The sequence below is a fragment of the Falco peregrinus genome, chromosome 5, assembly GCF_023634155.1.
Source record: "Falco peregrinus isolate bFalPer1 chromosome 5, bFalPer1.pri, whole genome shotgun sequence".
NCBI lineage: Eukaryota > Metazoa > Chordata > Aves > Falconiformes > Falconidae > Falco > Falco peregrinus.
In genome coordinates, this window is record NC_073725.1 from 54,547,289 (window position 1) to 54,559,967 (window position 12,679).

The following is a 12,679-nucleotide window of genomic DNA, read 5'->3' on the forward strand; positions in this document are numbered from 1 at the left end:
GGGCAGTAGGGTATAGGGGAACAGAGATGGGGCACTTGCACTTGGGCTGGGATGACCCTCTGCCCATCTGCCCGATGCTTTGGCACTGTGTGATGTTCTTGAAAGATGCAGAAAGGGAAGGATGCGAAGGAGCCAAACTCTGTAGCTGGAGTGTAGCTCCAAGGATTTCCAGTCAGTTTTCTACTCATGAACTTCATACAGGAGGGACCAAAATCCGAATTTCCTCTCAATGCCTTCAAAAACAGGTTTCAAGTTAGGCAGTTGAGGAAAATGAGGAGGGTTGTTTTGAAATGTCTTAAACCGGAGGAAATCGAGCAGGAAACCAGCATCCCTGATTTCCCCTTTGGTTCTCCAGGGTCTGGGCTATTTTAAAAAAGGTGAGAGGCACCAAGGACTTGCTTTGATCTCCACAGATCATGTCTTAAAAGAAAACACTCTCATTTGCACCAAGAAGGGAGCCGGGCCCTGCGGCAGTCAGGCTGTGCATGTCTATTTTCTGCATCCTGGTGCTGCTGATCACTACACAGCAGCGATGTCCAGACAGCCAAAGTATAACCTAAAGAAAATGCCATGGATTTGCTGGCTGAAAGAGTGATCATGCAGCAAGATGGTCTGGCACGTCCTGATCTAGGAAACCACAGACAGGTTTTCTGGATCTCAGCTGCAAATGACAAAAGTTCACCTAAGTCTTGTTTTAACAGCGTAAATCTTTGTGTGGTTCAGGCCCTTGGTTCAGTGCATACTCTTAGAAGTGACAGAAGGGCACTCGGTGGCATTGTCACAACTGGCCCTTAGGTTCTGCAAAATGTATTCTGCTCTAGGTGCAGAGGCATTTTTAAGAATTTGTTTTTCTCTGGCTTTTCTTGAATTAATGTTAATAAAAGCTGCCCCAACCTCTTATTTTTCTATATGAACACAAAAATTGCAGCTGCCTGCCAAGTCTGCTGAGAGATGGATGTAATAATTTTCAATTGTACTGTTAGCCCAAAGGGAACCCGATAGCAAGAGATTGACAGATGCAGCATGGATTATCTTGTGCTCTGAACTCAGCCCAATTTGTGGTTTGTTGCAGGTGCTAAAGAGATTGATATTGCTGCTACCCTGGAGCACTTGAGGGACCAGAGACCAGGCATGGTCCAGACAAAGGTACTGTCAATAAATCCACTGGGATTTTAAATACATTAAAGGTCTTTCACAGTAGTTGTTTTCATGACAGAAGAGAGAGGGTATGACCTAATTTAACGCAGGTCGCTTGCTGATTACTCTGTTTGGCTCCCTACCAACTGAGGTTTATTTATGCTGAAGATTTATCTAGGCTACTTTCTTTGGTGTTTACTGCTCCTTCTTGTAACATCTCCAGCATCTATCTTGATTACCATATATGAAAGGCAGTCAAGACAACAATCTATAGCCTACTAAAGAAAATGTGCATTTGAAAGAATGTTCTTGCTTTCATCCTGAAATATGGATTATTTTCTTAGAGTATCTGTTCATAACTGTGAATGCAGTATTTTTTTAAAAGCTTCAAGTTATTAAAGAGAATGTAACTGCTGATTTGATTTTTTTTGTGGAAAAAAATATTTACAATTAAAGGAAATAGGGTTTTATAGGAAGTTGTGTCATTTTTAGTATCTTTGAACAGAAGAGCTTACATCTTGCATAAATCCATGTCCTTTATGGGTGTAGCATGGTAATTATACTTGTACCCTTTGGTAAGGTGATTATCTTGCTCTATATTTCCGGACAGTTGTAATAGTTTTGACACGATGTAAAACTTTTAAAGATAGCTGATGGTGTGATTGTAGTCCCTTAAATTAGAAATGAAACTTTCTATTATTAACAATTTCAGTGATGTATGGAATTATATTTGGGGCTATTTGCTGCAAGTTAAGAGCTGCAAGTATGACAATAGAGAAAATCGTTCATGGCATGGAGACCAAATAAATCTGTATATGACGATGTAAGTATCGAATGAGAGTTACAGCCCCAAACTGAGTAGCAAGGGCAATGTGGCAGCACTCTGTCTTGGCCAGGCTGAAACTGATAGGAGAGTCTGCAGTGTTTATGGAGTTGAAATTGCTGAGGGACGAAGGTGAAATAAATGTGTGTTGCAGGAATCATTGGTTCATAACTTTTCTTGAATGTCTTCATAATCATTTTATCTTTCCACTAATACTAGGAGAAGTGGTGCTGGAGAACAGTTGGGAGGACATTTAGTTATTATTTCAAATAGACTAAGTGCATGAAAAATAAAGATGAGCCAGTCAAAGCTAACTAATCTTTATCTCTATGCAGGACATAGCACTGCACAAATCTTTCTTCTGCTTTGATTATTCAGACTGGAAGAAAAATGCATATAGCACACAGTACCCAATGTCACATATATTTACTCTGAGGGAACATGCAAGTCCTGTAAATGCATACAAAATACGTGGCAGCTCTGCAAAAATATAGAGCTCAGATTCCAGTTTCCCTCTAAGGGCAGAGAAATTACAGCTTGTTGCCTTCAACAAAAGAAAAAACATAGCTCCAGAACCAAAGAATGAGTTTATGTGAACAACTTTTCTTACTTAACTCAGAAATAGTTACTTAAGTCCCATGAAAATCTCACTCAAGATGTGTTTTTCCCCTTCGGCCATTTATCTGGAAGAGCTCCAGAAAAGAAATGTATCCTGTGTTTTCATCCAGGATGAAAAATTTTCTCAGGATATTGCTTATCTCTCCTCTTGCTCCTTCTTCCATCATTGTCATTTTCTCAAAACCACCCAAATCACTTATTCAAGCTAATGTGTTGCAAATTATAAATATCTGGTTACATGCTAGCAATGCAGAATCCCCAGAGAATTTTTCTGATGGATTTAAACAAACCCCTGTGCTCTCCCAACTGAATACAAATGAGGAATATTAGACTCTTGGAGTAATTTAAAACGATGGATTAAAAGTCAGGTTAGAAATGCCAATTACAGAATATCCCTAGGCAAAATAAACACCAACTTACTTCAGCAATGTTATTGTGTTTCCAGCAGGCAGCGCTCCACATTTTCAATAGGCATGTGAAAGATTTGTTTGCAACATTTTGTCTTCTGGAAGGGATCTTTAATTCAAAGGCACTGTATATAATAAATGGTAATGAAATTATCATAACGACATTCTACATTTCTGAGAAGCATAATAAGAGGGCTTGTGGTTTTGTGGGGTTTTTTTGCAGGGGAATCATAAAATAGAATTGATATGCCACATGTGAGAGGAAAAAGTAATGAAGGCAGAAGTGCATTCTGTGTGATGGGAGGAATATATATTTCCTTTTTTTCTCTCTTCTCCTTTATCTTTCCTCTTGTAATCTGTAATAATTAGCTAAGGTTCTTTCATGTATGCTACGTGTACTCTGTTTGTTTTCTTAGGAATTTTTATTTGTAAACTTAATGAAACATAGCTTATTATTTTTTATTAAATATATTCTTGTCACCTCTGTGTTATATATGGACTGAGTCCACAAAATGCCTGTCCGGCTCTGTTTTCTAGGCAAAGCTAGACGTTAAAATTCATCTCCAGTCAGTCTTGTATAGGCAAATATCATATGTGAATGACAGTGTGGCTGTACAAAACAACAAACTGAGCTCCTTGAAAAATATCTGAAATTAATTTGCTTTAACTGTGGTTGTTCTCATGGAAAAGTGCAGAAGGTGTGTCAAGGCTTTTCTTTGGAGGGTGGTGATACACATCGGTGGAAGCTGCACTATCTGTGTTTCACCTGTGCATATTATGCAGAAGGAAGGAAAGGGAAGAGCTGCACCATCGCAGAAGGACCATGTCCTCACATATCTCATGTGTCTGCTCTGCTGTCCCCTTTACTGCAGTGTTTGGCAGTCAGTGTTGAGCTTTGGCTGTAAAGATTATGCTTTGTAAGTTGTTTTGCCTCAGTAATTTAAGATCACACCTAACTTTCGCTGGTGGGATCCACCAAACTTGCCTCAAAATCCATACTGAACTTTGGAGTTCATCTTGATCAGTCTTTCAGTCTTCCAGGGGAGACAGACTTTTTCTCAGGCAATGCAGTGATACCCTGTGCTCACAGGAGGGGTACCCCACCGTGAGGGGCAAAGGCACTCGCAGGTCAGAGGGCTGACAGATCTTCACAATAAGGTGAACACATCTCGGAACAACAAGGTCAAAGGGCAGATTTGCTCAATGAATAACTTCAGAGTAATAGGAGTTGTTTTCGCCAATGGGACTAATATCAATGTATTGTAGTCCCTGATCTTACAAACTTTTCCTGACTATGAAAAAATCAGATGAAGAGCACATTAGGTAGCCTCTTTACCATGGGCAGCACCAGTTTCTTCCGAACTGACGCCCACATCTTGGAAGAGGCATCTGCACATCTCTGAAACTTGGCTGGATCACCATGTCAACCCCATAGCGCTCAGATCAGCCTCTTCTGCTGTTGTGCTCCCCATGCTCCAAGGACTGGCAGCAGTGGGGACCAACTCTTCCACTCATATCTGAACACCAGCGTCCCGGGAGCATCTGCTTCACCCTGCTGCTACCAGCCCCAGCACAAGGGTCTCCAACCTTCCAAAGAAGCCAAGGTTCTTTTTCCTGGAGGCAAGCACTTCTCATGCGTAAGCCCGAATTTCCTTTTTCCTTCTAAATTCCAAATTTCCAAATTTCCTTCCAAATTTCCAAGTTTTTTGAGCTAGTACAAGCACCTGGTTTGGTTCTGGCACAGCATGTCCAGATGAATGCCCTCTCTGCCTCCCCTGCCCTCCAGCTCCTCTCACACATTCAGTGTACTCCAGTTAAAGTACAACCGATGGTCCCGGGTGGCCACCAGCATTTCCAGTCTTTTCTTTAATTGCAGAGACCTTGTGGAGTGTAGGGAGGCATAGGCAGGCATAGACACCATTTTCTGTGCCTAATGAGGATGAGTCCTACTCTTTAGGGTGAATTGATGTCTGATTAAAAGCTATTGGCTGCAGTCCAGGAAATGTACAAGGATGCTACTTTGACAGCACCAAGCAGACAGCAAAATTCTTGAATGTCAGTGTCTCTGAGAAATTATTCTGAGCTTTGTTCTTCTTTTCTGCTCAGGAACTGTGCCCTTCGTTGCTTCTTTCTGAGGCATCTCCACATGAGAGGTGACTGCAGTGGGGTAAGAGAAGGCAGAGGAGACTGGCACTGAATTGCAGGAATTAGAAGTCAGCTGCCTTTCTGAACTCTGAGTTGCACATTTGTAGTTTGTTCTTTCATCCTTCCTCTAGATTTCTGCAGGAAGGTGAGACACTTGGAAAACAAATGCTGTTTAGTCCAGTAACCACCTTTGGGGGCTGGCTGTGTTCGGCAGCCATCCACCGCTGCTGCTTACATGCCTGCAGCCGTCCCACGCAGCCTCTGGCAGTGCAAACTGAGGGGCTTCAGGTACCTACCAGACCACCAGTTTTCTAACTGGAAACACAGACAGTATCCCAGCAGTGATCTCAGGATGCTTTGCAGGGTGTGTCTCTGACCTTCATTCTCAAAGTCAATTCTTCAGCAGCTCTTGAGCCCAGCTGGCTTAACCCACTGGAGTACTTACAGAAAGTCCAGAAACATCTTCACAGTCCTTGTCTGGTATCCTTGATCTGCCGCTATTCTGAGTAAACTGTCCACATATCTTTTTTCATCTGAAAAGTCATAAATGCCAAATCATCCTGTCAGATATTTCAGTAAGCTAAATTTCTGGGAAAAATTACTTGCCTAGAAAATACAACACCTGTTAACCTTGAGGAAGTAAAACTTGTCATCCTTCCGTAGGACTATACTGTTCAGGAGCGTGTTAGGGTTGCACTTAGAAGAGGTGGCCATACATGGCTGTCCTTCCCATTTCTGCCAACCCAGCACAGAAGCCTGTCAGTAATTTTGGTTTTATGCTTACAGTAAATTAATAGCAGGGAGAAGCTATCCCAGGTATTTCTTAAATAGGAGTGGGCTAAAAATCATTAGGCGATTTGTAGGTACAGAAAGGCTGTTAAAAAGGGAGACTGAGCAAGAGCAATAACAGGCAAACCAAAAAGCAGATACTGTTCTATATAATAGTTATAAGGTGAGGAGGTATTTATTCTAACTGATTTCACCTAGAAACAGTCCTGAGAAAAGCCAAAGGCTCTGCTTTGCAGCATCTCACCTATTTCATATCTCAATTATGTTAACGACTTTCCATCTCTGTGTCAGAAGGAAGTGGCTGGCGATCAACTACTCCCAAACCCTTCTGACCACGCAATTGCAATACATCATTGTGTCCCAATAGCTTAGTTTCTGCTACCAACATTTTTCTCCATTAAAATGACTCCGGCTTCAAGATGCTGTCAAACATGTTATATGGCATCAATAATCCCAGAACATTTTGTTCCTTTCCGTTGCAGTCTACAGTTCATCCTGCATATTCATATTTTTAACAATGTCTTGAGGATTCTCGGCTGCAGAATAGTGCGCTTTGGAAAGTGTTTTGTTTTATTATTCAGAGTATGTGTTTGTTCTTTCCGCAGGAGCAGTTTGAGTTTGCTTTGACAGCAGTTGCAGAGGAAGTGAATGCAATACTCAAGGCACTTCCCCAGTGAGCAGCTCAGTCTCCCGAAGGTTCCCGCAGGATCCGTCCCTCATTTTCCTCATCCTCAGTCCCTGTGAATGTTCTTGGAAACCGTGACCTGACCTTAACTGTGTATCTTCTGTTGTAACCACATAGTGATAGGGTCCTTAAAAACTCCTTTAGCTGGTAAAAGTTCAACAGTTAAAAATGTGTATTCTGTTTTTTGGGGTTTTAAACAAATTTTTAAAAGTACATCGAAGCCTCGGATTAAGTGACAGAACAATCCATCAAATGCCTTTCACATCCTCAAAGCCCTGAATGTCAGTCACACTTTGAAAGCACACATTCATGTTCTTAATAGCAAATATACAGTATTGTGGGTAATTAGTGCAGTCAATATAGTCTCAGAAAACAGTGTTCTGTTATATTTCGTAACTTCTCAAAGGCTGAATGAGGCGGGGGGAGCTGAAGAGTATGGTGATTGCTCCTATACAATGCCAAGCTAGAGCATGAAACAGTGCTGAGGGTGTGAGTAAACACAGGTCCAGGCTCAGGCAAAGAGAGCTTGCACCTCCTCATGCTGGGCTTCGGCAAGCAAATGTTTTCTTAACTGTTGTTTACTTTTCAGCTTTGTGCCGTGAATGGAAGAAAATCTGAACTATAAGTAAATAGGCCTGCACAGTTGTTGCAACTGGGGATAACAAGTTGGTCACATTAATGGGAAGCCAGGGGATAAGGAGCACAACTCTGACCGTGTACCTACCACTGACAGTGGAAAGGAGAGCATAGACTCACCTCGGGTGATGGGGAAAGGCCCTGGCAGCAGTCAGGTAAATGTCCAGAGCTGTTACGGAAACAGATTGTTGATGTTATGGGATTACTGAGGAAGAAAATGAGACTTTCCTCTTTATATTTTTGCATTTCCCTCTGTAAAACTGTGCTGTGCCATCCTTTGTAGCCGGGAAAATATATTTCTGTAAAAGCCTGGCTGAAGGAGAAATCTCCAATCTGCGTTTTATGATCCTCATCGAGTTTGTCTGATCCAGACGTTCGTTGCACCTTTCTGCAGAGGCTCTGCTCACTCCTTGTTCTGAATGATACCTATTTTAATTAACCATTAAGGGATAAAGAAGCACACAGGTTGAATTTCAGAGATTCTTGTGTTCACAAAATCCTAATGCCCACTGTTGCAAAGTAATGCTAAAATATGTCCATAAACAGTTTGGTTTTGCAGTCTTGCTTATGTGAATTCACAGGTTTAGTTGTGGTACTCTTGTGAAGGAATTTCCATTATTGATAAAAAGTACACTGATACGTTTGAATGAAGGGTCTGGGAGTAAAATTCTACAAGTTACCTAAGTGATCTAGGCTTTTAATTTCATTTTCAAAACTGAATATGTGGACGCTTTTTTATGCTATCCTACATCTCCATGATGTAAGAATGTGGGGTGCTTTTTTTCCAAAAATCTTAACAGTGTTGCGGGCTTGAAACCATATTAGGTTAATCATTTGAATTCAGCACTGGGAAGTATGTAGTTTAATTTAATTTGGGAAGGGGGAGCTTTTATAAACTTCTAATCAGTGAAATGTTAGAACAGTATCACAGATTTTTGCTGACACAGAGGTAACAGGCATCTATCGAAATCAACCATGTTGCAATTTTGTGTTGTAGGTGTGGATATTGGTGATTTCTTCTTTTTAGCAATTAAAGAGTTATTTAAAAAAAAAAAAAAAAAAAAAGCAGAACTCCTGTTACTTTTTGCCATACGTTTTTGTATGCTTTACTTGGTATGTGCTGTTGCTTAATTCATGCATTCCGTTACTATAGCAGTACAGAGCAGTTACTACAGATGCCATCATCCTCTTAAGTACACATACTGTACATTAAGCCACATGTTTATTTTATGGCCTAAGCATTTTAGAGCTTTCCTAGCAATAACTAAAAAACTAATGGAGTATAAATGAGAAAATTGCCTTTTTCATTTGATAATTGAGGTTTAGCAGGATTCTTTTATTACTTTAGCTAACACAAAATTGCAGATCCGGGCAGATGAGATCAGTTTGAGCAGTATCAGCAAGTGTTTGAAGTAGATTTACTGTGAGCCATGTACTGCAGTTTTCTGAAAATACAGGTAGTTATATCCAAACAAACTGTCCAAAGAATCAAAAATTAGGGCATCCTAAGCCAAGCCCTCTGATTACCAGGTAGAATTATTTCCCTGTGCAAGACGCTGTGCCATTACCTGCTGCCAAACGGCTGATGGGTTTTTAGCACAGATTTCTGCCCTGGGATTCATTAGCGTTCGCCTTGTGACTGTCCCTGTGCATACCACAAACAGGGCTGACGAGCCTCTCGTTCGCACTTCAGGAATATTTTTTAATTGTTCTTTTGCAAATATTTGCATTTCATAATAGCAATTTCAGGGTAATCCCTATTAATTCACAAGCAGCTGAGTGTACGACTTAAATATTGCTCTTCATGCTTCGGAGTTTATTTAGCGTAGATTAGAGGGCATTAATCTTCCCCAAGGCTAATGGGGCAGGGATGTATTGTTTTATTCATACTTGTAGACCAGTTTACACAACAGAAAGATGCAGTCTTACTCAGAGGGTTAGAGTATCTCCCACTGAATGTCATTGACAATCCTGTTATTTCAGCCATTTTTTGTACAGTTCTTCCACAAAGAGGTGCCAGGCTTGTTCTGTTGACTGTAAACTATCACACAGAGAATTTCGTCTGTGCAGGTGGTATACTGTTCACACCTCTCAATAAACGCCCTGCTTCTGGGGGTGATAATCTTCTGCAGGGCCTAATAGGGAAATGCAGGTTTCAGTTGCACCAGGGCAATCCGGAAGGGGTTTGACAGGCCGTTTCCTGGGAAGATGCCAAAGCCATGGATGAAGCCACAGAGATGGATTTCTCATGCAGGGCAGGTATTTCTTTACCCTTTTCACTGCAGTTAACTTAATCCTGGTGATTTCATGAAGGACGTTGTTCAGGCCAGCCACAGCCACTTGCACTGGATGTGGGTCCTGCTCCATGTTCACTGACAGGTGGAGTTGAGCTTCTTCCTGGAAGCCAGGATCACCTGAGAGCCCAGAGTCAAATGAGACCTACTGTCTTTCCCTGTCCAATATTCTGCTTGATCTTTAGTAAACTCATTGCGATTGAAGCTTGGGACGGTGCCTGATCCATAGCCATAAACAGCATGTGTTTAAAATTGACCATCCTCATGTTCTTGATGAAGACAAATTGAATCTACAAGTGCTTGTGTGGTTGAATCTTTAAATGTCATTTAAAGGGGGGAGCTGCGGGAGGGTGATTTAACTCCAGTGCTCACAGTTTCCTTCCTTGCTGGTCAAAGCCTGCGGCAGAGGAGAAAACTCTCTTTTTCCACAGGCACGGCAGTGTGCACAGCTGCTGGCCACGAGCAGGGCAGTGAGCTGGCCAGACCCCGCGCTGACATAGTCACAGTGCAGATGTGAGGGACGGGGAGGTGGCTGTCAGCAGCACTGATATAGCTCATGGGACTCTCTCCAGCCTTTGCCCCTCCCATGCCGTGGGCTGGAATTTAGGGGGGTGGAGGGGCAGGACAGCACCATTCCCCAAACCCCAGGTCCTTGAGGTTCAGCCCTAGACACAGTGAAGACAGCATGGGATTTGCTGTTGGCTTCACGTGTTTCAGGTGTGAGCTCCAACCATTGCTGTTGACCACCATCTGGGGGACCTGGTGCAGCCCAGGGAACATCCAGTGGAAGTCCTTGGCAAGTGCAAAGGCCAAGAATGAATTTCAGCAGAAAATCCCATATCCAGATCTCAATCCAGTAGCAAAACAAGCAAGATTATTTTTATAGATGCTACTAAAATCTGAAGTATTTTAAAATATTTTTAAAATCTATGCCAATGACTAAACCTTGTTCCTGTCTCTAGCGTGCATGCAGAACCAATCTCCATCCATCCCCAGGGGAATGACAGCTATAGTACCTGGAAGGAGTTCATGCTTTATTATTCAAGTGGAACATTAATAAAACCCAGCCCACTTCATAATTTCCAGAATAGTAATTAATTAAAAAAACTGTTTATTGGAATAGAAAACAAGTATTTGATTAGCTTTGTTACAGAACAATAGCTCTCCTAATTTTTATTCTGCATATTTTATTCTTTCTTTAGAAAATTCTCTTAAGAAGCAGTTGAGATAATTCGCTTTTTAAAACTGTACAGTTTCTATGGTTTTGCTTTTTAAATGAGAGTACACTTTGTAGATTTGATTATTATATTTTTCTGTTGAGATTACATTGGGCATTACAAAAGCATTTCCCACCACAGTGAAAAGAAAGCTATCCTGTTGGTTTATTGTAATAGAAAAGAAAAAAAAACTAAAACAAAATTGCAGAGCTGTGGCATACTCAATCCAATTAGAGCATGACTCTTTACTACTCTTCATTTACCACATTAGAAATAAAATGAAGTTACACCAGCAAGATTTCATTTGAAGCTGTTCTTGCATGCTGTTTGTACTGTATTTGATGGCATAATATTGTTTTGTTTACAACCTTTTCTTTCTTGTCATTCTATTATATTCTTTATATGTATATAGTTTAAAAAAAAAAAAAGATTATACAAAGTATTTTGTTCTACCTCTGTAAAAATCATATTTGTGAATAAAGTCACGTTGTCTGTGGAGTACGGTATTGTGAATACAGCATTAACAGCTGGTGCTTTGCTTTTATTTGGGGGGTGGGAGTGGTACCTCCGTCTGTTGCTGGAGAGCTGGATTGTGACTACCCGAGGTGGGCTCAGGGGGCTGACGGAGAGGGCACAGACACCTGCTGACAGCTTAGAGGTGCACGTTTAATCTGCTCGGAGCAGAAGTCATTGCAGCCGCCCCTGGCTGGGCTGTGTGGCTGCGGTGGTGCAGCTTCCAGGATTCTGATCAAGGCAGACTCTTGGGTTCAGACCAGAATGTGAAGCAGGCAAAAAAATGACTAAATTACAGTGACTCTCCTTGTATAACCGGGAAGTGAAAAAAATTGGCCTGTACTGTGTGTCACAGAGTGTACCAGTTAATAAACGGAGTAAGTGATGCCCTCTTTCAGGAAAAATAAAGGCAGGAAAATGGTTTCGGGGAGGGAAGGCTGGTGGTTCAGCATCACATAATGGGTGGTACAGACTGCCCAAGAATGTATAGTTTTAAAATAGTAGCTGTATTCACAGAAGGATTTGAACGGGTGATGGAAAATACTCACTGTTATATTAAGAGGAATAAAGTCTAAGGTTCCTACAAAAGCACAGCATAAAATAAACATTCTTTTCCCTGGAGGATAGGAAGTAATTTTCCCTTAAGCACTGCCCGTTACATGAAGGTTTATATTTTTCCATGAAATATCTATTGTTAGCTGTTATCAGAGGCAGTCTTTGGGATTAGACAGCCCTGGTACGGCAATTTTCATGGTCCTATATTGTGTGTTAAAATTTCATTTGTGTTTTGAAGAAGACTTAAAATAGTTTGCTGCTTACCTGGAAATCACTAGAAAAATGTAAATAGAGAGGTAGAAAACGTCCTGGTCCAGCTCACTCCCTTCCCATCAGAAGAATCACATTTTACATTCTTTAACCTTGTTTAAGTAGTTGTGCATTTTAATATCTATGCCTTGCTCAGTGTAAGAAGGTGACTTTCATCTTGGAAGTGGCATATATGCACCATTACCACTATTTTCCTAGTGGTGTAATTTAGGAGGTCTTTCATCTCCAAGATAGCTTTCTGAAGCCTCTGGTAACATCAGATGGAGGACAAAAAGAGAAATGTATTTAACTATGTAACTATTGGAGCATTATGTATCTTCTAGGCCAAACACGAAAGCCATCAGCTGCTCATAGGTTGATTCATGCAGCCAGCACTTGCTTTGCTTCATGCTACACAGATACACGCAGCTCTCCAGTGCTCCGACTGCATGACAGTGTCTCAGCTGCTGCTAGGGGCATTACTTTGGTGGCAGTGTTCTTGGTTTGTATTTTTGGCTCTAGCTCATTATCTGGGTACTGGCTTCTGGTAGGGCTTGGGAAGGAGCTGGGTGTATGAGCCTGGAGCATGCCTGGCACACCCGAACATTCCT

At 41.4% G+C, this 12,679-nt stretch overlaps 1 protein-coding gene across 1 annotated transcript in view; it reads left to right on the forward strand.

The window, feature by feature from the left end:
- PTPRN2 (protein tyrosine phosphatase receptor type N2) overlaps positions 1 to 11,249 on the forward strand; it is a 663,741-nt gene extending 652,492 nt beyond the window's left edge. Inside the window, exons 22-23 of the mRNA XM_055804928.1 lie at positions 1,073 to 1,146; positions 6,525 to 11,249. Coding sequence (XP_055660903.1) covers positions 1,073 to 1,146; positions 6,525 to 6,596 — 146 coding nt within the window. The 3' untranslated portion in view covers positions 6,597 to 11,249. The remainder of the gene's footprint in view (positions 1 to 1,072; positions 1,147 to 6,524) is intronic.
- The last annotated feature ends 1,430 nt before the right edge of the window (positions 11,250 to 12,679 follow it).